General features: G+C 44.7%; 1 protein-coding gene across 15 annotated transcripts in view; it reads left to right on the top strand.

Moving 5' to 3' along the window:
- DTNA (dystrobrevin alpha) overlaps positions 1 to 22,949 on the top strand; it is a 333,077-nt gene that overhangs the window by 271,746 nt on the left and 38,382 nt on the right. For 12 of the 15 annotated variants that reach the window (XR_008998277.1, XR_008998276.1, XM_057503964.1 and 9 more), the window contains 4 exons: positions 950 to 1,074; positions 5,379 to 5,462; positions 13,813 to 13,890; positions 14,432 to 14,524. Coding sequence is in view for 13 of the 15 variants with exons in the window: in XM_057503964.1 (XP_057359947.1) it covers positions 950 to 1,074; positions 5,379 to 5,462; positions 13,813 to 13,890; positions 14,432 to 14,524 (380 nt within the window). In the remaining 2 variants the exon portion in view is untranslated. Of the gene's footprint in view, positions 1 to 949; positions 1,075 to 5,378; positions 5,463 to 6,749; positions 6,974 to 13,812; positions 13,891 to 14,431; positions 14,525 to 22,949 lie in introns of those variants that run through there. The other 3 variants (XM_057503965.1, XM_057503969.1, XM_057503967.1) reach the window with 3 other exon arrangements.

Below are 22,949 nucleotides of genomic sequence, written 5' to 3'. Positions count from 1 at the left end.
TGGTGCCAGCAGACAGGCTTGAGGCCGGTTTGAAGTCTTGCTGCCAACCTACTGTTTGGAAGGACACAGATCTTTGAAGTGCACTAAAGCGGAGTGTGAGCCAACCTGATGTCTGCACTTAGCTTGTAAATGATGAGGACAAAATACTTCATTGTATTGCCAGAGACAGGTTCTAGTTGTAAAAGAAAGTGACAAAATAATAAGCAGCTTCTCATGGGAAGGAAAAATGTGGGTAAGGATTTATTAAATGCAGTAGATTTTTAAAAATTATTTTGGCTATGGAATTTTAAGGTAAACATCCCATCAGTCTAAGTGAGAAAGTCTCATGATGCTTGGAAAGAAAACAAATTTTGAATTCTGAAGACTTATATGAAAGCTCCACTTTTAACTGGCTGGATTCTGCCGCACCTGAACCTCTCGCACACGGACTCCTGAAAACTGCCTGTCCCTCTCCTTCCTCCCACTGCTGTCCCCTCCCAAGCCACTTCCTGTTGGGCCCAGCAGTCCTAGAACGGGTCCGGTCCCATCAGCTCTGTGACCTAAGCTCTCTGTTGTCTCCTGCTGTATTTGAGATGAAGACTAGTCCTTGTGCGACATGTCAGGACCTGAATGATCCACCTCCCATTTTCCTCTCCAGAATGGTCTCTTCTTTCTCCATTTGGACTTATTCCCAGGCTCCTGAGTTTTGTCAGAAGGACCCTGCTGTCCCATTAAGTCCCCGCTTAGATGTCTGAGGTGAGGACTGCTCCCATTTATGACAGCACCTGCCAACGCAAGCAGCAGGCACAGGCTCCCTAGTGGCCGTTCCGGCGTTGAGCCAGCGCCCTGGCTTAGACACTCAAGGAAGATTGCACGACTGAATGAGTGATTGTATGTCTACTATGAAAGCATGCCATCTGATAACATGATCCATACATGATGGTTTTTATCCCTTCTGTCTGCTTTCCAGAAATCACCTGCTAAGAAGCTAACTAATGCACTAAGCAAGTCCCTGAGCTGTGCTTCCAGCCGCGAGCCTTTGCACCCCATGTTCCCTGACCAGCCTGAGAAGCCACTCAACTTGGCCCACATTGTGTGAGTTTCCCTGCCCTCCAGGTGAAGGGACATTTTTCTTCATTGACGCATGTCCCAATCCACAAGGCTATTTCTTGTCAGTTGTCAAGGAAGGACCAAGTTTTAGAATTTAATGTTTAAAAAAAGAGTGTAAGCAATGTCATTATAATTTTTTCCTCACAGAGGTACCTCTGTTCGGATGCACATGTTAAGTGCACAACCCTAGCATAATTCACCTAGAGGTAGAAAATATCCAAAAAGCACAGGTATAAAATATGACTGTTAGTGGATTCTGCATGATTGGACATTAAAAATCAATGGAATTACCATGGTAAGAAAATTTTTAAGTGCCTAAATACCATATGTGCTTTGTGCCCCAAATATAAAAGCTCTTGTTTGATTCTCTGCAGAGATAGTCATCTTAAAGATGTCAGCAAACTAGAAATTGTTGGGTTGGGTTTTTATCCAAGCTACGTTACTTTAGAAGAATCATAGTCTGTGCAGGGGAAAGTTGAAGGTAGGAGAGGAACTCATCAGAACACCCAAAAGAGACTTTAAGAAACTTTTCTCCAAAGTATGTGTGGTCTGGTGGACAGAGATGGTTGGGCTGGGATGGTGCTGCCAGGCATCCCTTCCATGTCCTAGGACCTCACGGCCTGCAGCTGGGGTGGCCGCAGGCCTACACGAGGTTAAGTTTCTTCCTTGCTGTTACCTTGGGCTCAGAAGAAGAAAGAAGCCCATAAGCTGCCATGCACGATCAGGAATTATGTGGTAGCTGCTCCGGAAAGCCCCTGGAATGGATGGTCCCCCCAGATCTCCCTCTCCTCCCGCATGGTCCAGCGGGACTTCGTGTGCGTGTTGACATAAGGAGGGGGCTGATGGGGCCTACCCCCACAGAGTTCATGCTCCAGGCCGTTCAGACGCAACCTGTGGGAGACCCCTTTGTGGGTCTGAGAGCTGTGTAAGGGCAGGAGGGCTTCCCCTGCCAGGCCCAGCAGCACCTTCCCACAGCATGTGCCGTGGCCTGTCTGCACAGACACCAGGCCCGGAGCTCGCCACGCCCAGCAGTGCGCAGTCTGCTGGCTGTGGTTGCCAGCCCGGACAAAGTGCCCGGAACACCCACGTAAGCCACGTCTGTATGGTGTGCTTCACTTAGTTTGGGGAATTTTGCTCCCAAAAATAAAACAAACCAGGGGAAATAAATCTGGGGACTATCCCAAAGGGCCAGTCACGTGCAGCAAGTGACCTCATTCAAGCTATTCTTGTCAGGTGCCAACTTTCCCACCCAGAGCCAGGGATAGTCGCTAAGTTGTTAATGAATGACCACAGCTGAGTGAGAGCGAGTCTGTGCTCTCTGAGCTCCCCATGGAGTCACTCTCCTCCAGCCCAGCTAGGAGCTTCACCTTCGGAGGGCAGACCGGTGTGAGGGTGTGAGGGAGCAAGAGGGAGCGAGGGTGTGAGCAGTCCAGCTCCCGGGGCTTTGCGATAGAATCTGTTTAGGGTGCTGCCTCCCCCTTGGAGACAGAATTGGGAAGTGAGGCAGTGCAAACTAAAAGCCATTTGCACAGGCGGTCACCCCAAGGTTTTACCAAGCCCAGGGCCTTGTACCTAGTCAGTAACCTGGACTGGAGGATGTGTGTGTGTGCGATTTAATTGGCTAATGAGTAAAAAATGTTTTAACTTTATAGTGGCAAAATGACCTGATCTGTTAATCACTGAGCTGAGGGCAATAGCTACACAATTTGGATCCATGGACAATTTCAGGAATCCCTCAAAATTCTGCACAGATATGCCTTTTTCTGAGAAAAGCTCCATATATTTCACCAGATTGTCAAAATAGTTCTTGAATCAAAATGTTGATCTATACCCATGGTTAATGTATTTTTCCAGGGTGACTGTCTTAATTTCAAAATGCAAAGTGTGTAAAATATTTAATTGTTGAGATAACATGCAACAATTTCTGGATGCAGAAAGTCCAGTCTATATTACAGAATATTTTTTCTACTTTTAGCTTTAGATATTTTTCTACTTGTTATTCAGATGTTATGGCCCTGAACATATATGTATGTCTTTTTTAAATGGGGATATCTAACACTTCTAATTTTAAAATAAGCTGTTTGTTTAGCTATTCTAAACTATCATAGGCACATGGAGGCCACTTCAGTGGTAACATTTTGATATTTGAGAATTTCTTCTTGGCTGTTGCATTCCTTGTAAATACTGCCATGACTAACAGTCTCTATTCTCTTCAATTTTTGCTTTCCAAAGTGATACTTGGTAAGTAGTTCAAGGTCTCGAATGTACTTGTAGATACTTATAAGCAGTTACAAGACACAGAACAAGTGACATGAAGCTAGCTTAAAACTAATTCTGTCTTAAACTGCACAGTTTTACCTTACAAGAAAAATGCCAACTTTATAAAAATGTCTTCTGCAAAGGTCTTGTCCAGAAAGAAAACTGTCCATTAGGCTCCTGTGGCTTTATCTTATGGAAAAAGAAAACTAGATTTCTTTTTCATGACAACACATAAGTTTAAAATTCCCAATGTGTTCTGTTTATTACATTAGGTGACTGGCCATTTGATTAGGGAAGACACAGGAACTTTAGTCCCTTTGAAAGCCACCACTTGGTGCCAAGGTTAGCCATTCTGTGTCCCAAGTGTGACATTTCCATGATGGACCTCAGCTGGGAAGCCATTTACTAAGAAACTGCAATTCAGCTTTGCAGTGACCAGCTCAACAGAGCAGATTTACCAGAGGATTGGAAAAGCATTCCAAATCCACTGTGTTCTCATTTCCTAGAGATAAAGCAAGATGGGAATTTTTCTAAAAAGGCAAAAGAAAAACAGAAATGCTGGTCAAATTGATGCTTCAACTTTTTGCAAAGCTAAAAGGAAAATCTTTCATTCTGCTCAGTGTTTTAAAGTCTGATATACTAGCTTTTCCAAATTCACAGAGGACATTGGTAAAAGTTAACATCCTTCTTAAAAGGTTAAACCTGTTCAGCTCAAGGCAGAATTCATTTTAAACTGGCCGCTTGTGTCAAGGACACATTCTAGATAAATAATACAAAACACTATTAAGATAGTTTTCAGACCTTAAGCTAATAGTTTACAGTACATGAAATAGCAAACCTGCTGTTTCAGCCTCATGCAATAAATATGTCTCATAGAACATCTTTAGCACAAGTACTGGACACCAAACATACAGTGAATTTTTGCATACAGTGCTGACATTTTAAAACCTGCATAGCTTGTGTCCATTCCCATAGACACAGCAGAATAAGCAAGTCCACTTTTCCCCAGGATCTCATCATTGTAGAATCTAAAATCCACTCTGGTTCCCAAAGTTACAAATTAAACCATTACACGTGTGTCTCCTGATCAAGACAGCACTAGATTCTGTAGGTTACAGTAATTAATACCTGGCTATCAAAAAGTCTACACTGTCCAACTCAACCATAGAATTACAGAGGAACCAAAATTTCCTCTGACTCGAAGTGATCCTCCATCTTCTGAACTTTAAATCCCTTCTCCTTTTACCCTGGGATATGTTACAGGAAACCTAAAATAAGGATAAAAACTTCTTGGGGATGAGATGGGAATCTTAGTTCTGTCACATTGCCTGAACGGAGACATTATTGATAGGACAGAATGACAGACAGACATGAAAATAAGAGGGGGTGACAGGCCTGGAACAGGTGGGGTCAGGGCCACAGACAGTCTGAGGAATACTGAACATGTTTTCTTCCTCTCAACATATGGAGAAAGTAAGGTTTATGGCATGTCTTGCACTGTGTGCCCTGTGGCACGGTCCATCCAGGGCACACAAACTCTTGAGGTGCTCGCCTGTAACCTCACTTAGCACAGGGAACAAATGGGGCAGCCATATGGTTCTGCAGCGGAGCCCTCCCGGAGGCGTGTCGGGGGAAGGCCTGTCCCGGGCGCTCAGGACGCAGGCCCGGGCCTCGGTAATCCGCCTCCTCCGAAGCGCCCGGAGCCTCCCTTGGAAGGCGGCCCGTGTGCGGCCACCCGGAGCCCAGGAGACCCGTTCGGAAGTGAGGCCTCAGGGAAGCGCCGCGGCTCGGAGCTTCGAGCTCGGAGCGCGGGGCGGTCGGAGGTCTTCCTCCATGTACGGAGATTCTGATTCTCAGGGAAATGTAGCTTCCTAAAACTCTTAAAACAACGTAATTGGGGAATAAAAAGTTGCATGTTGGTCCTGCGTAAAATAGAAGGTCTTCCCGGCCCCTTTGCCTGAGGGGTGGTGGGTAGGTTCTGCCCACGACCCCCTCTTTCCAGCTCCCCGCACGCGCCTTCTCTGTTTCAGGCCGCCCAGACCCGCGACCGGCGTGAGCGACGCCCTGTTCTCCCACTCCGTCCCTGCCTCGGGCAGCCCCTTCGTGGCCAGGAGGTAAGCCCCGACCCTGTCATGAAGTAAGTCCTCTCTTTGACCATGACCCTTGATTCTGTGCCACAACAAATATTCTAATGGCAGCCAAGTATGGAATATTATGGTCAGAAACTAGTTTGAAGGTATCTGCTTTCAGTTTAATTCATTTGGATTCGTTTGAAGACAGCGGGGGTGGCTTTGGGGTCGCGTCACCTCCGGGACTCCGCGAGGTCCCCACCCTGAGGACACGGGTGTGCCTACGCTCACGGCCAGCCGCTCTCAGGACACCTGGAATGGCCCATCCAAGCCAGGGAACTGGGATTTCAAGATGCACTGGGGGATTATGATGTCCATTCTGAACCATCTCGTAATTTAAAGCTCCAGATATTTAAGAACCCTCTTCTTGGTGAGCTCTGGGGTCCCTGAGACTGAAGACCAAACTCGGAAATGTAGTTTCCACATAAGTAATTTCACGGGTAATAACAAGAACTTATTTTTAAAAAGGTGGATATGTTTCTCATCTTTCTGCACCAAGATCCACTTACATGTGGGCAAACAGCGGGTGAGTGGGTGATTCCCTTAGAACTAGCGTGCTCAGGACACAGGGCCGAGGCACCACATCGTTCAGTCAGAGGTCATGAATGAAGAGCCAGGCAGGCGGTCACAGATACGAGGCAAACCTCCCAGGAAGGCAGAGATGTGGGTAAAGAAAATTGGGATGAAGAACTGAACAAAAGATTTCAAATGACTCTAGGTAGAAACAAAAAACCATGTCATGTTTCATAAAATGAACATGATCAGTCTTTTTCCCTGAAGAGGTTTTGAGGTCCCAATCTCAGTGTGATCCCCTGGCACATTCCAGCTGATTTGCAGACTGTGACTCGGAACCTTGCTGACTTTTCCCCAGTTCCTGCAAACTTTCTGCCCATCAGCAGGAACCCTAAATGACGCTGTTCCCTTTATTCTAACTCGCAGAATAAGCAGAACATGGCAGTTCATAGTTTCTCAATCCTGTTAATTAAGCAGGTCTGCAAACAGTGGGAATGAGGTGACAGTTGAACTGCAGAACATCTTTTAAATAATACACTTTAGGCCCTCAGTGTGACCCTGTAAGCTCTCCTGTTCAGACTACCTTTGCAGAAACAAAATCGACTGTAAAGCCTAGAAGAGACATAGGCCTGTGCGTCTCTCCAGGGAAGGTCTGGCATGCTTTAAGAAAGTCGTGCTTTTATTAGGAAGCTCTGCCTTCTGCAGACCCCAAGCAGAGATAGACCCCATCCTTACTGAGATCGTTTTGTATCATTTCAGCTTGGACGGTGCTTATGGCGGATACGTCTAGATGGGGAACACGGCCCCCTCTGAAATGCCCTCTCACACTCCCCATAGTGCATGATCATTTCCCTTTTTCCCACGTTCAGTCCCTTTGGAACGCAGACATGTGGTTTAAGTCTGCAGCTCCATCATCTTGGAGACTGGCTTCTGGTTTCTGCTGTAAGGGTCTGTTCAATAAAGCTGTACACTGCATGTCTTTCCTCGTTGAGTGGGCCTTGCTCTGTCCGTGGGAGGTTTAGAGAGGTCTCGCTGGGCAACCCCTCAGGTCAGCTGAGGAGCTCCGCTCGTAAAGCTGTGAAGCCCGCGTGGCCATGGCATGATCAGTATCGCGCCGGGTCCCAGCCGGACCATGGGCCATTCCGCCCCACCACTAACCCCAGTGGTGTCTGGTGGAAACAGGCCTCCTGGGGCTTCCTGAGACTCTCTGGAGAATCCGCCGGGAGCTGGACCTCTTAGCGCTTGCCTCCCTCCCCCACTTGCTTTACTGATTTCGTGGCCGTGCAGCAGTGTGTACATGGGAGGTATATGTGCAAAGAGTGACGAGCCAGATCCTCTGCTTTGGACGAGTCTCTGCTTTGCAATCCCCCAAGTGGTGATTTCCTAGACATGAATTAAAGAGCCTTTTGGAATGATTTTTAGCCTGAGTAGGGGGAGGCCAGCTCATACTGCAGTACAAGACTTAAGAATTCACACCTTTCTGGGCCCTGGCCCGGGCGTCTTCCCCAGAGAGGACAGTCTGATTCCTGCCCAAGTAGAATTGCAAAACCAATCCTGTGCTCTTTATGCTCAACTTCTGCCACTTGATAATGTGAGTGGTAATCCACTGTTTACTTCTGTGTGTACACTAAGGCCCATGGAAACCCTTCATACCAAAAGTAGACATAAATTAAAGGTCCTATTCTTCCTATGATGGACCGAACCAAAGAAATCAGACCTAGAGCTCCACTCTCACTCCTATACCACCCCCGCGGCCCCTCTTAACATCAGGTAAAACCTGAAACCTGAACAAGCCAGGAATGGTGCTGGTCAGTGCGAAGGGAGCATTAAGAGAGGAGGGAAGTTTGCTGTGCAGATATTTCATTCAGCCTTAGTTTTTGCACTTCTGTATTGTGACCTTTCTTGGGAAGATAAAGCAGAATGAGGATGAATTGAAATCGCCACTCTGGAGCCCTCACTGCACAGTCCCCTTGGTCCTTCAGAGCATGCCACTTTGATCTCCAGAAGGCACAAGGGTGCACCTTTGAAGATCACCCCTGGTGATCTCCTCACACAGATTCACGAGTGTGTGACTCCGGCTACCACCACTGTCTGTCGCAGCTCCTATTCTTTTACCCATTTCTAGCTAGATACTGGATTCAGCTTTCCCTTACTTAAAAGAAAAGAGGGAATGCTCAAAGACTCCCCTTGATCCTCTGAATTCTCTGCATGCGAGCCATCAAGTGCGTGCACACATTCACTGCCGGTTACAAATTAAGTACAACATGGATCAAAAAACACGATTCACGGACTGATTCACCTCACTCATTTTCTTGATCATAATGTTCATAAACCTAGGTTATTTCCTTATAAATTCATATACATGAATTTATAGGACATATGGCCACATCGATAGAAATGTGTCATCACCACTAGGAGAAGAGCACCGAGGGCTTTGGTGGTGGGGCGGCAGCACTAAGGCCGTGAAGGGCAGCCTTCCCCCTGGAGGCACCGCCGCCCGGGCCCATGCCCTCCCTCCTCCTCGCGGTCCTGGGCCCCAAGCTTTCTGTCACTGTTCATAGCATTATGCTCCCTTTGTGAGATCTTAATTATCTTGCCCAAACCCTTGCTTCATTTATGTGAGAGACCTAACCAGTCCTTTCTTATATAAAATAAGTTCCTGTAATTATGGCCATCTTCTTCTTTAGTCAAAATAAGAACATTCTGAAAGTTTGAAAGGCTCTTTCCAAGGTTTCCTGGGTATCTCCATAGACACGGGCTCTAAAGCAGCAACCACTCACAATGCGATCACTTTGGCTCTCATACATAGCACACAGCCAGCTCTTCCCACCCGCCCAAGCGTCAGAAAATTTCTTAGGATTAAATGAGTGTGTTAAACACAGTCCTATATGCTGTTTTCTGGTTTGTCACAATAATATGTGGTTAGTTATCAATACTGTAATTTGGGCTCAATAGTGTGTATGGGAAGGCATACCGCCCACCGCAAACACCCCCCAAATCCTGATTCTCCCCAGTGGAGTAGCACTTGTGAGTTATTTTTGTTGGTTGATTGGCTTGGGTTTTTAACCACAGAAAGGCTAATTCACTGTGCCTTCTTCAAACACTTTGCTTGCCCAATGATTCTTTACCTAACAAGTCAGATTTTTAATCTGATAAAATGTTCAAACTAGATTTGAGCATTTATGCTGTGGTAATTAAAAGCGAATAAAGTAAAATCAAGGTGCTGAGTTCATCCTTCACTTCTGAAAATCAAAGTTTTCTCCATGATTAATTTTTCTAAGATCAAATCCATTCCTTTTCAGTAAGGAGAGTAACTAAATTTATACATAAACAACCCTGAAGATTTCTTCACTCCTTTTTACACTTTCTGGGCATGTTGTCTGAAATCTCATGAAATTTGAAATAATTACTCTGCAGACCACGCTTTATTCCATGTAGACCCAGAGCTCCACTAAAGTGCTAGATTTTTTTTTCAAACCTGAATTAAACTGGTCTTAACACAAAGCTCCCCTTCCACACCAAAACTTTAGAGCATAATTAAAGCTGCAGTCACCTCTCTGCTTCACTTCAATAAGGTTTCTTCCCTTACTAGAGCTGCCTCAGCTGTCCGTTCATGCCCTGCACCCAGCAAACTTTTCTAGAGGCACTCAGTGAAAATACAGCTGATACAGCTTGGTGACATCAGGGGGGCCACATATCAAGTGTGGTGAGTCAGACATGACCTATGAATTATTATTTCTTCCGCAGTCCTTGCTTAAGACCATTCGACTTTCACACCAGCCTGAATTAATGACAACTAATTTTCCCATCGAGACACTGAGCTGTTTGTTAGCTTGTTCACAGGTTTGCATGAAAGACATTTTGTGTTACAGATGGAAGATGTTGGAAGCCAAAAAGGGAGAGGGAAATAGAACTTTTCCAGAAAGTATCTCTTGACAAAACTGACTTGTGGACTCTTTTTATTGTATTTAAGTTAGTTTGATGACCTTGTTACTAGTGAAGCAGATTTTATTTGCAATTAACAGTTATTTGAGGAAGGAGATGACTTTATAATTTTAAAGTCGTTCTTCAAAAGTCCAAACACCACACGTTTATCAATTATTTAAGATGAATAAAAATGAAAATACCTGTTTTTAATTTCCCATGGTTCAAATATTTTCCATTTGACATTGTGATAGTAATTATTCCGTCTGACATAATTTGTTTATATAATACTGTTGCTCTGTGAGACTGCATCCAGGACCTTTATTTAAATCCTTTTATTTTCATGTTCAATAAAAGAAAACAAATTTTTGACCAGAGCTAATAGAGTTACATAGCATAAACAGAAGATTTAAACCTATATCTCAGGTTTAAGCAAAAAGGAGCATTTGTGTGTGGCTTCGTTACCTTAGAACACCCCAAAAATGTTTGTACTTAAGCAAAAATACTGGCCTCAGTTGTCACCCTTCAAAACTACAGGGTGAGTTTTAAATAAATATGAAATATTTTGAAATCGTTTTACCCTTCCAGAACCCATCGTGTGTGTGAGTGTGTGTGTGTGCAAACTTTGGAGGAAGGTCATTTATCTTTAAATAGATGCTAATTTTCAGGTCTTAAAAAGGAATAGTGAGAAAATAGATGTTTTTAGAGAAAAATAGACTAAAGGAGCATTCCCTGGCTCTTTTTCCAGCAGAACATAGAAACTGCAGAATGAACATTGTCATACCCTCCGGGTGTGATTGCCAGCACTGTTGGCAAGGGTGTGTGTGAAGGGTGTGCTGACGCTTACGAGCTGGCCAGAGTCTGGGGCAGGACAATGACCAGGAAGAAGCTGTGCGCATGCACGTTGGGGATGTCAGCCTCGCTTCTCTTTGGGACCGAGATTAGATAACATTTATCACCCACCGCCACGAGGAGCCACAGCTGCTCCCAGGTGCAGAGGTCAAAGTCAGAATACATTTGAGTTGAGGCATGTGCAGGAGGAAGCTTCTGGAAAGCCGTAGTTGAGCCCAGACACACTGACCCGCCAGAGGCACTAATTTCTTGGTAAGGACGCCAGATCCCAGGCCCTGGTGAATTGGAAATATCACCTAACTTCTCCACACAAACTGCCAGACTACAAAATGAAAGTTTAAAAATCTAAAACATCCTATAGAATGTTGTGGGAATACATTGCTTTGAAGAAATGATAATCTGCATATTGCCACTATCCCCACAGCAACTCAGGAGAAAACTTTCTCACTTTGCAATTGCCTTTGTCAAGCTCCTTGGGAGCTGCTGGGAAATCCAGAGAAGGCGCTGCTCATGAAAAGTCTCAAGTCTTGAAAAGACTCACGTTTTAAGTGAAACTTGCCTCCTGGTCAAGTCTAAGTTCTTGATCCATTTCATTTTAAAAGTGGCTTTTTTTCTTCTTCATCGTGAGTTTGGTTCCTCTGCACAGGGTCACAGTTCTGGCTTCTCAGAAATAAGTGACGAGAAGACCTTAAGGCTCGTTCTGGGGGTACAAAAGCTCGTGCGCACTGAGCACCCTAAGTCAGGCATGCTCTAGGCACGGATACTCTGAGTCGCAGCAAAATGAAATAAATAGTTTATTTCCACAAACTCCTAAATGCAAGTAATGGAATTCCCATATTTTCCAAGAGCTGATTTTCCCAAAAATTCATGCAGGAAGGGAAAGGAACATGAAAAGAACATGAATGATTCCTTCTAACAAGCCTTGGGGTGGGCCCAGTGCAGAGAAAATGAACGAGTGTGCATGGGACGCCGGCATCCCTAGGGAGGAGGAGGGATTCAGGGAGAAGGGAGAAAAAGTAGGTGGACAGACGGGGAGGAAGACCAGGTAAGGGAAGGAGAGAGGGGCCCAGGGGACTGGGGAAAGAGCACAGCGCCCCCGAAGGAAGGCCAGGCGACTGCCCCGGCCCAGAGCGGCTGTGCCTCAGTGTCCGAGGGCTCCCCTGGGCCACCGCGTGGTGTGTGTCTCAGACCCCCGGGCCTGGGGAGCCCCGCGGAGACGCCTTGCTCCTGACCTCCTTTCCCTCTCACGTGTCGAGCGTCAGAGGTCGTGTCTGTGTGATTTTAAGGAAATAGCACCCCAATTTCTGGGATTCAAGGAGCAAGAAACCATAACCAGGCCGTTTAGTTTGCAGAGAAGAATCACTGATAGCTCTCAAGTCCGAGTGGTTTTGCCAAGACCGATCATATGGTAGGCAAGGCTTTCGTGAATTCTGAAAAACGGGGCGGGTGTCATGGGCCACAGGGCATAGTCACTGGGAAATGGGTAGAGCGGGATATGCTTTGGGACGTGGCTTGGATGCTGCGTTGGTGGTGGGTGATGGGAAAACGCCCACTGCGATGGCAGAAGGTGCACAGATTCCAGCTGAGAAGGTGGAGGTTAGTATGCTGAAAAAAATCATTAGGTCCATCAGGAAAGTAAATTCTTCTAGAACATTAATCACCCCATTTTTAAGGTCAGTTTTGTGTGTGCAGCTGTACTTCGGTAGTGCAGCAACCCTTCGTAACGGGTCCGTTCCTGAAAAGCTGGATAGCGCCTACATTCGCCGGACATGAGTGCCTACTCTCCCCTAGTCATTTTCTCTATAAATCAAATTTGATTTTAAATTTACTAAACCTCACTATTTAAGGAGGCTTGTAGTAGATGCCATTATAAAACAAGAAGTCTGATTTTAATGTGCATAATTCTAATGTGGTACACAAATTTCTATTTTTGTGCTTCATGTTCTGAAAGAGTGGTACTAAGTAGTAAATCCTTAAAATTTGTAGTTTTTTAGATTTTGATTACTTTATAGGCCATCCTAATAGATATATAAAGTATTTTTATATATATAAGATATTGTTGTATATATAAAAGATTTAGAACTTCTCAAAAAGTTTGGTTAAACTTCATAATTTTAATCCCAGTAATTAAAATTTGGTATTCAAAGTAGGACAATCAATTTCTGTATTCTCCATGAAGGCGTGGATGGGGGCATAGTTTAGGAAGACCAGTGTTGCACAGGAAATTCTCAACCTGCAAAGAAGCAAACCCTTTAAGCACATTACAAGCACAACTGTAGTATTAGGAATTAACACCGTTTTCCAGGGAAGCTCCGTAGATCTCAGGTGACTGGCTCAACCACACTTTGTTATTTATATTTGTCCTTTTATAAAACTACATTTTAAACATTTAAAACTGCCATTTAAATTACTAAGTAAAATGAATGTTCCTCATAGTGAGTCTGACGTCATGAGAACTTGCTTACTGATGGGACCAGTTTTAGGCACAAGAGTATGAATTTATATTTATAAAGCTCAAAGGCTTATTTTTCTGATCCTCTGAAAGTTTTCTTGGCAGTCTCGCAGCCAAGGCCAGGGAGCGTGTGCCTCCACAGTATAGCCTTTCTAATACGCAGCCTCTAACGAGGGAATTTAAGCCTCTTCAACCCAGAAAGTTGGCGAATATAAAGGCGAGGCTGGAGAAGTGAACTTCTTGAACAGGGTGGGAAGGTGGGAAGGGCTCAGTGAACCACTGGATCGTCTGCATGGCAGTCTGCAGTGACTGCTGAACCCATCTTCATGACGGCTGGGCATATGCGATGGCATATGTGAAGCAAAGAGCAGAGGCCAAGTCGGGGCTCCCAGAGGCTTGTGTGACTGTGGCTGTGGCTCCCAGGCCAGGCTTCCACTTCTGGTTCAGCTCTGTGGAAATCGTAAGCATCCTGAGCGACAAGGCAGGAGTCCGAGCATAGCTCGGGGTGTGGGCCTGGCGTGCCCGCTGCAGTCCTGCCTGGCAGTGCACTGCTGGGTCTATGCTCTGACCGGCTTTTCCTGTCTCGCTGACTAGCTCTCCTCCCAAGGACACTGACGCAGAACAGAGCAAACTGCTGGCTAGGGCTGTGCCAGCTTTTCTGAAGGGCAAAGGGTAAGTCAGAGCTGGAGTGTGCTGGAAGCCCAAGTTAACGGGACTAAACATGCAGGCTTGTGTCAGGAACGCTGTGTGTGAGCCCCTCTTTGCCCTGGTGGGGAGTCTGTGGTCGCCCATTAACAGCACGGGCAGGTATGTCAAGCAGATCCATCTGTGTCACTCACTTGCCCTGTCCTCCTGCCGTGTTTAAGTGACTAAGCTTCAGATTTGATTTTCCAAAGGACACTTAATCTTTGCTTGCATCCCATTTCAGTGTGTTTATTGTACAGATGAATTTCTTGGCCTTAGTGGTTTGGAGAATGCAAACCTGTTTTCTTAAAAGTTCCTTCACCTAAATGGAAGCCTTTACTTTTAAAGTTAGTGAAATGGAATTGTGAATTTCATTGCTTGGATTTTGCTGTGGTTTTCACAGACCATCACTTATTTTCCCTTACTTGCTTGCTTTTTTAAATGCCTTTTTTACTACAAACCCACTGCTGCCTGCTCTCCTTCTGCTGTCTGCCTCTCCGACCAATGCCCTTCCTTCCCCCCATTTCAGGACACAGTACCGTCTGAACGTGGCAGACAGGCTAGCTGATGAACACGTTCTCATCGGGATGTATGTCAGCATGCTCCGGAGCAGCCCCTCATGGTTAGTGCGGGTCTACCTGCCTGACCATCCCTCGAGAGGACAGTCTGGTCTCTTGACACCCAGTCTCAAAGCCAGGCAAAGCCACTGGGTGCCAGAGGTGTCACTCAGACACTTTTTAATTCAATGGAAACATCTTTTGTGATGTTAGTTTTTGGATACATAGAATTGTTGGGGAGGATTAGTTGTCTTCTACCGTTCAAAGTTCTTCTAGGTAGTCTAAGAATTAAATAGACATAAGGCAGATTTATGGGAGAAAGTGAAACAGAAGTTTGATTACATGCCTACCTTGTGCGTACATGGGACTGACTCAGGAAAACTGAATAGTTCCCCAAAATGTCAAGGCATCTCCTTAAATACCATCTTCAGCTAAAGACGAAAGATGCTGGGGGCTGGGAGTCACTTGTGGGGTGTTTCCAGTCAATAAGGAGAAGGTCATGCAGGTGTCAGTCTTTACCTTCTCGTTTGGTAAGAGTTTCTGGAGATTTAGGTCACCCTTCCTGGTACAGCAGGGAGACACTCTTACAAATGGAGATTCCCTTATGCATGTAAATGTCTCTTACAAAAGAGGAGCTTCCTTCTGCAGTTTCTTAAAAGTAACCAGCATGCCAATGAGACATATCTTGAGGTGGCAAAATTTGCTCCCCTTCAGAAGCCGTACCCTTGTTTTTATCAGAGCTAAAGGGGAAACTCATCTAAATGGCACCAAGCTCAATAGCATTCCAGTGGACACAGGACTCGGTCCCCCGTGTCAAACTGCCACAAAATGGTGATGTGATGCAAGAATGTCTCTCATTCTCTGCTGATCTGGAAAACAGTGCTCCATTCGGTTACCTGAAAAAGAGGAAGGGAATGGGGTGGGGCCACGCTGTGTAAATCATTCCTCTGACGATAATAGGAGAAGTTGTCTTTCAACTTTTCTCTTACTTAAGTATTTCTGGGAAGCCATCCTGATAAAACTCACTTTCAAGTCCAAGAAATGCAAAGCTTGCTTTCAGGTATGTATAAATCCAGACGGCCCTGCATGTGAGGATAAGATATCCATCCACACAGTCATTCTCCTTCCACGTTAAGTATGACATACAAGATTCTTCCCACTGGTTAAAGTTACTTGGTTTTAATAATAAATGTACATTTGCAATTTGAATGAAAATAAATGGATAGGCTACATATTTATCATACAGTTCAGCCTAGTTTATTCTATTGTTTTACAATTGTGTTTAGCAAACCAGTGCCTTAGAAATAATTCAGTTTTGCTTAATAACTCTACTTTTCTCTGAAGGAAGGAATTTTTTGCAGTTACAAGTATTATGTGAGTCATTGGGTTAAGTTCCCTTTAAAATAGCCCCTTTTCCTCCAGAAAACATCCTACAAGCATGTAGTGGCCATCGCTCAGTCCTCGTCACCCTCCCACTGTGTATTGTTAGCTATTTCTTTGTTTCTAGAACTCTCCTCCCTTGACTGTTTCCTGCTTTTGATGCCTTGAAACTAATTTTACAAAAATTAGCCTCTGAGATGTGTTTAGGTGCTGCACTGATGAGCATTATTTGTTTTAATAGTTAAGCTGTTGGGAAATCCAGCCCAGGGAGAGCTTCCTGGTTTGGGTGAGACCTCAGCTGGGGAGGGGCAGTTAACTCTGACAGAGAAAGAATTCGCAGGCAGGTGGAACAGGTTCTAGGAGCAGTGTAATAAGGTGAAAGCGCACACTAGAGGGGGGATTGCCGGCGGCTCCAGAGTGCGCTGCAGGCTGGGTGGGGGCCCTGTGGTCCTGTAGCTTCGGCCTGAGCAGGGCAGAATATTCACTGGGATTGGTGGGGTTTTCTCGAAATAGGGAGGGGGTTTCTGGGAAATAGCGTGATGCCCCCCTTTTGTCCTTTGATGTTCTGCCCAAGGGGTGTGATTTTAGTATGTTAATCAGCCTAGGATGTTCTCTGAGATGCAGTCAGGATCCACTTCTCCACGTGTCAGTTTTGGCCAGTCTGGTATCTACACCCTCCCTCCCCACATCCCAGAGAACAGTTTATGCTAATATTTAGGGTATAAACAAGCATCTAACCAAATGTAAACTCGTGCCAGTGTCCCCAGCCCCTTCTCTGTTCATGGCTGGCTATCTGTAACAGTTACATATTTATCTTAATTAGTAATTTAAAAAATACATAACCAGCACACTAACTTCATTGAATACCATATCCTACTCTTTAAGGAGATAAAAATGCACTCTTCAGCTAACCCCATTTCTTTGCTCAAAGCTTCCAAATGTGTGGATCAAACAGGTCCTCTTCCTCCTCACATCTCAGGTTCTCAAAATCAACAGTGGTAAGAGGGATTGCTTTAATCTTATTCCCAATGAGTTGGGCTCCCCAATATTATATGATAGCTGAAACAACAGAACTAAACAGAATTACCAAAAAAAAAAAAAAAAAAACCACAGCAAAATATCTGTATTGGTAGTCCTCAAAGAATACAGCCCATAAAGACTCAGTCATGTCTGAAGACAGTGATACATGATCTTGCCCTGAGTCCTCTGCCCCATAATTCTGAGCACATTCCTGTTGTTTCTACCACTCTTTTTTGATTGTTCCTAATTAAAGTTGTAACAAAGAAATCTCGAAAGAGTTTGCCACTGGCACTCCCAGCCCTCTTCCCTACTCTAGAGGTTGACGTTTTGACTTGATGTTCACTTGAGACCATAAAACTCTCTCAGCAGAGATCGCTTACATCTATTTATGAAAGCTAGATATGATACTTATTTTGAAAACAAAACAGAATTTAAGGCCATGAAGCAGACTCTGTTTTAAAAGCTGCTGCCCTCCATATTTCTCATGTTTTTTTTCCTGTCCTTAAAAATGTCTGACTTCTCTTTTGAATTTCTCACATTTCCTGCCCTTGGTGTTTAGATCCTAACAATTCTCTACACCTGCCAAAGTGATGTAAGTACTGCAGTGACCTCAGCTACTCTGTTACTTTTGTAGCTGGGATGCATTACTATCATTCTCTGAGGAGACAAATACAGTAACAATCATGAGCCACCATTTTTATTGATAGACAGTCTTATGTTGGTTTCCAGTGTGCAGCACAGTCGTTCACCAGTTACCCACACTATTAAATCCTTACCTCCACTAATGCAGTAACCATCTGTCAACGTAAGAAGTGTTCTCCATGCTGCATTTCCATCCCTGTGACCATCTTGTATTGTGATTGAGAATTTTTGTGCCCGTTTATCCCCCTCACACACATGCACTCCAACCCCTCCCCCATGGTAACCACCAGTCACTTCTCAGTGTCTATGAGCCTACTGCTATTCTGTTCATTCTGTTTTGCTTTGTATTTATATTCCACAAATAAGTGAAATCATATGGTATTTGTCTTTCTCCACCTGGCTTATTTCACTGAGCATAATACCTTCTAGGTCCATCCATGTTGTTGCAAATGGCAGGATTTCTTTTTTTTAATAGCTGAATAATATTACATTGTGTATATATACCATATCTTCTGTATCTATTCCTCTACTGATGGACACAGGTTACTTCCATATCTTCGCTATTGTCAATAATGCGGCAATAAGCATAGGGGTGCATATATATTTTTGAATCAGGCATTTTGTTTTCTTTGGTAAAATTCTAGTGGGTAAATTCTTCAGGTAAATTCCTAGGAGTCGAATTACTGGGTCGAATGGTATTTCTAGTTTTAGTTTTTTTGAGGAACCTCCATACTGCTTTCTACAGGGACCACACCAGCTTACATACCCACCAACAGCATAGGAGAGTTCCCCTTCTCCACATCCTCGCCAGCACTTGTTGTTTCTTGTCTTTTGGATGGTAGCCACTCTGACTGGTGTGAGGTGACAGCTCACTGTGGTTTTCAGTTGCATTTCCCTGATGATTAGTGATGATGAGCCATCGTTTTTTATAGCACTTGCCTCACACTAAGCCCGGTGCTCAAACTTTATCTACGCAATTACCCCCAGACACACCAGGAGATGTATCCAAGGTAACGCACCAGCAAATCTCATGCACAAGTCTTCCGACACGGGGTCCTGGCTTTCTACCGCCCCATTCCTCGGGGCCCCTCTCTGTGTGCCCTTCATGAGATGGTTCGCAAACAGGAACCTAATAGCTGTTCTTGATCAAAAGGTTGGTTTAGTAATTATTTGTATATGTTCCTGATTAACTCTGTGTAGGGGACCTTTTACCCTGTTTGAACTACCTATCACAATGGAAAATGGACTTGTGTAAATAGTCAGCTGCTAAATTAAAGAAACGTGAATCCTTGCTGGTTCTGATGTCAGATAAGCCAAATAAACTACCTCAAGGGAGAAATCCTGCTGTCTTCTGATTCAGTGAAGTTTTAAAAGCCTTACAGTTTTCAGGCACCCTCTGTGGTGGGGGAGGGAGGGTAACAAAGTGCAGTGAGAGCTGTTTCTGCCCAGTGGTGCCCGGGAACCCACAGTGGTAGGCAACCCAAAGAGTAGGAAAACAGCCCAGAATCGCCAGCTCTAACCAGAATTACATCCTGATGCTTAACTATTCACAAGCTTCTGGTATATTTCTCTCAACTCCAGAAAGGCCCCGGTATGAGGAGTGAGGGAGTACAGTCTGTACTCTGAAGTCAGGTTGACATATAACTAGGTTAAAATGTGATCTGCTTATCTTTTTCTCAACTGAAGAAATTGTTTATTTGATACCTATTTCTGGGTTTCACATATGAGGTCTAAATCTTTATTGACTTGCCTTCTTAAAACCCTGCAATAGGGCCCCACTGCAGTTAGCTGACACCCTGACTCCCATCGCTGCCGCAGTCTGTGCAGGATCTGGCCTCTGCCTCCCCCATCTCAGCCCCGCCCTGGGGCTTCTCCCACTCCATCTCCATACTTAGGAGCATCAGTTTTCCATCAGTTCCTGTAAACAATTCCTGAAACTGCCTCAAGTCCATTACAGTGGTTCTTCCCCATGCCTGGAACATTCTCTCTGTCTGACCAATGCCCTCTCCTTCCACTCGCATGTACTGGCCACTCTGGCCTCCAGCCTCAGGTCAGCGGCGTCCCTTCCACCAGTCTCCGTGGTGACGTCCGCGTACCCCATTCTTGCCATGACTGTCATCACTGACCAGTGTGTGGCGGCCCACAGTCTGTCTGCTCTTCAGAGCAGGGACCTTCTCTGGCTTCCACCACCACATCCCAGGCACCTGGCACTCACCTGGCACAAAAGGTGTCGCACTTAGACCATTAATGCAGAATACTGATCGTGCTCTAGGCATAAAATTCCCTCTCACTCTAAACAAAATCGTTAGGAGTCCTCAGAAAATATTTTTAATAGAAAAATTAATATTTTTACTATTGAAAAAAATCACCTGTTATAAATTAGCCATATATTGAACACTTAGTGGAAGAGAATAAAGTAGGTAGAAAAGTGAAGTATAAAGCTTGACAGAGAGAGCGGCAGTGAACAGGGGTGAAAGCAGCACCAGCTGTCCACTGAATGGAGAAAACAACCCGTAGGAGGCCAGAGAAGACCAAAAGTGACATTGGGCAAAAATTTATTAAAGATTTTAATGCTCTCTGATCTCCCTCCAGTTTGTATTAGTCTGCTAAGGTTCCTATAACCTCAGACTGTGTGGGGATGGAACAGCAGAAGTTTGTTTTCTTCTGACTCTGAAGGCTGGACGTCCAAGGCCAGGGGTTGACAGCTTGGACTCCCCGGGGTCTCTCCATGGCCAGATGCTGCCCACTGGCTGTGTCTGCCTTTCTCTACACAAACATCCCCAGTCCTGTTCCTCTTCTTACTGGGAAGCCAGTCCCATTGGGCTAGGCCCCACGCTTCTGGCCTCACTGATCTGTCACTACCTCTTCAGGAGGCTATACTCCCAATAGGGCCACACTCTAAGGTTCTGGGGGTTGGGGCTTCGACACAGGAATTTGGGGGAGACACAGTTCAGTCCACAGCCCACTTGAGCACTGAATCCACTGAATTGCATGCCTTTAATACTTCTTATGTGTAGGCTAAAATTTGGTTGCCCCTTTTCAGCAAATATTATGAAAAAAATGTAAGTTTATTGCAACCTTTTGAAAGAAAAAAGAAATTGTTATGTACACTCACTTAAAGTGTCCTTTTTAGATGAGTTTTTGATTCTTTGTTACCCCCACTCCTTTAGTGCCATACAATGTTGTGGGGTAAGACTTCTGAGAAAGGTGTTTCCTTAGATTTCCAGAAATAGAGACCTGACAGTGTCACACCACCAGGCATATATTTCCATTGGCTGTATTGTGCCCGCAGAGATTTTCTGAGCACTATTAGATGATAAATTGATTTTAAGATGGTTTCATTTTCATTATAGATTCTAGTCCATTTTAAGTTTCCATGGAAAATGAGTGGCACTCCCAGCCTGACGAGCTTATTGATGTACATCACCAGCACAGTACTGGGCACCTGGGTGTGACTCAGCATGAGTTCCTCATTTGATTTTGAACAGGGTTTAAGGCACATAGTAAGTAGATTTTAAAATCTCATTTTGTAAAACCTCTGCATTATAAAAATGGTAGAAATAAACTGGTAGCTCATGGACATTCATCGAATAGATGAACTTCAGAATATGTTTTTCTTCCAATGTGCTAAAATATAAAGAATTCAGAATGGGATATAGTCTCATATGTTGCCTGATAAATTGTGTGAAAGGGACATTTTGATTACAAGCTCCAGACAACCTGCAGCTTTGCCCAGAGGAGCCGGGTGGGAGGAGAGGGGCTGTGCCACCGGTAACTCTTCCTTGGTTTAGCAAATCAGACTGTAACCAACACCAACTGCTTCTATGAAATTACTGATGCAAGTGAACTGTCTTCGTTTTGGTATAACCTAAAAAACTAGCCAGTAACCAATCACATTGTCTTGAGCAAAAAGCTAATTTATAGTTAAGGAGGTGATGGTGCAAAACATGGTCAGACCAAGACAACGTCACCCACTTCTCAGAGGTGAGAGTAAAGAGAGACGATCACAGAGTCTAGCCATGTGTCCTGGCTGCTGTAAAGGAAAACTGAGGCCCAGAGCAGGTAAGTGACTGCCCAGAGTCACACTGTAAGTGAGAGGCTAGAGTCTGAACCTGGAAATGGTCCAGTCCACCCTCTTCTGTGGCATCGCCACCAGTTATTCACTCCTGAGAGTCAGCATTTCTTCTCAGGGAGCTTTCAGAGGACATCTGCTTTCCTGATCTTTAAAACGACAACAAAACGAGAACCAGAAGAGAGTTTGTTGTGACTGGAGGTGGGAAGGATCTGATGGTGATAAATGTGAGTGCGTATGATGGCATTTCTATGAAATTTAGCACCTATGTCAAGCAGATTGGGAATCTGTATGCAGCAATAGAGATGTCTTGATTTTAAATCTACCAGATGTGAATAATTCACGTTTCAATTTTAGGTGGCATGACTAGTGTTAAAGTACAGTATGTTTTCTGTATCCTTCTGATTTTCTGAAGTGTTGAGGATTCATGCAGAGCCAAGAAGGGTATAGAACTTGTAGGTCAAAGGCCAAGACATTGCAAGCCTAAGAGAGCTGACCTTTATTACCATTATTCATTCTTTCAGCCAACTAATTCTTAGGTAGTTCCCGCTGTGTTCCAAGCACTGTGCTAAACACTTAAGATCTAATGATGAAAAGATTGAACCAATCTGCCCTCAAAGAAGTTACAATTTAGTGAAGGACAAAGACAAAGGTAAAGGCAGTTAAAACGCCAGGCCATGCAGTGCGGAGCCCTGTGGGACAGATGTTGGCGGGTGCAGGAGGCAAAGCCTGTGGTTTACTTGAGGAACTTAACTGCCGTGAGGCTGCAAGAGTAATAGGGCGAGAGGATGAAGCTAGATTGTGCAGGACATGGGAAGTCTTATGTAAGAGGTGGAAAAATGAGAACCTGCTGAAAAATTTTGTGCAGAGGAATGTGACAGCCAACCTCATTTTTAAAGGATCACTGACTACAGAGGATAGAGAATGAATAGGAGGGGAAACAAGTCTACCATCAAGGCAGCCTGGGGAGAGGGCTTTACACTGATTCAGGATCAGCAGATCAGGAATCTGCGGCCTGGAGCATATCAGTGACAGTTGGAATAGAAGGAAATGGAGCGACTGGAGCATTTGCAGGAGGTGGAATGCTGGGCCTTGGCGGACTATGTAACATGGCTGTAGAGTCAGGGGCTCGATAAAGGAATTTGAAGGCTTCTCTATGGAGAAGACATTATTATGAAAGCTTCTATTATTTTTATCCAGGAAGGTTGCCATCTCATGATGTCCTGTCTTGAACCTTTAAGCCAGTCATTAAGGAGCCAGCTGTTGAAGCTTTGAGAGTTAGTTCATCTCCCTCCTCATTCCTTAGTCCCATAAAACCACTTCTGGCCCCCAACCGCTGTGTCCTTTACACCCCGCTCTCTTCTGCTCTCTGATTC

The sequence above is a fragment of the Manis pentadactyla genome, chromosome 6 (assembly GCF_030020395.1).
Source record: "Manis pentadactyla isolate mManPen7 chromosome 6, mManPen7.hap1, whole genome shotgun sequence".
In the NCBI taxonomy this organism is placed as follows: domain Eukaryota; kingdom Metazoa; phylum Chordata; class Mammalia; order Pholidota; family Manidae; genus Manis; species Manis pentadactyla.
This window is presented reverse-complemented; position numbering and strand designations above follow the sequence as displayed.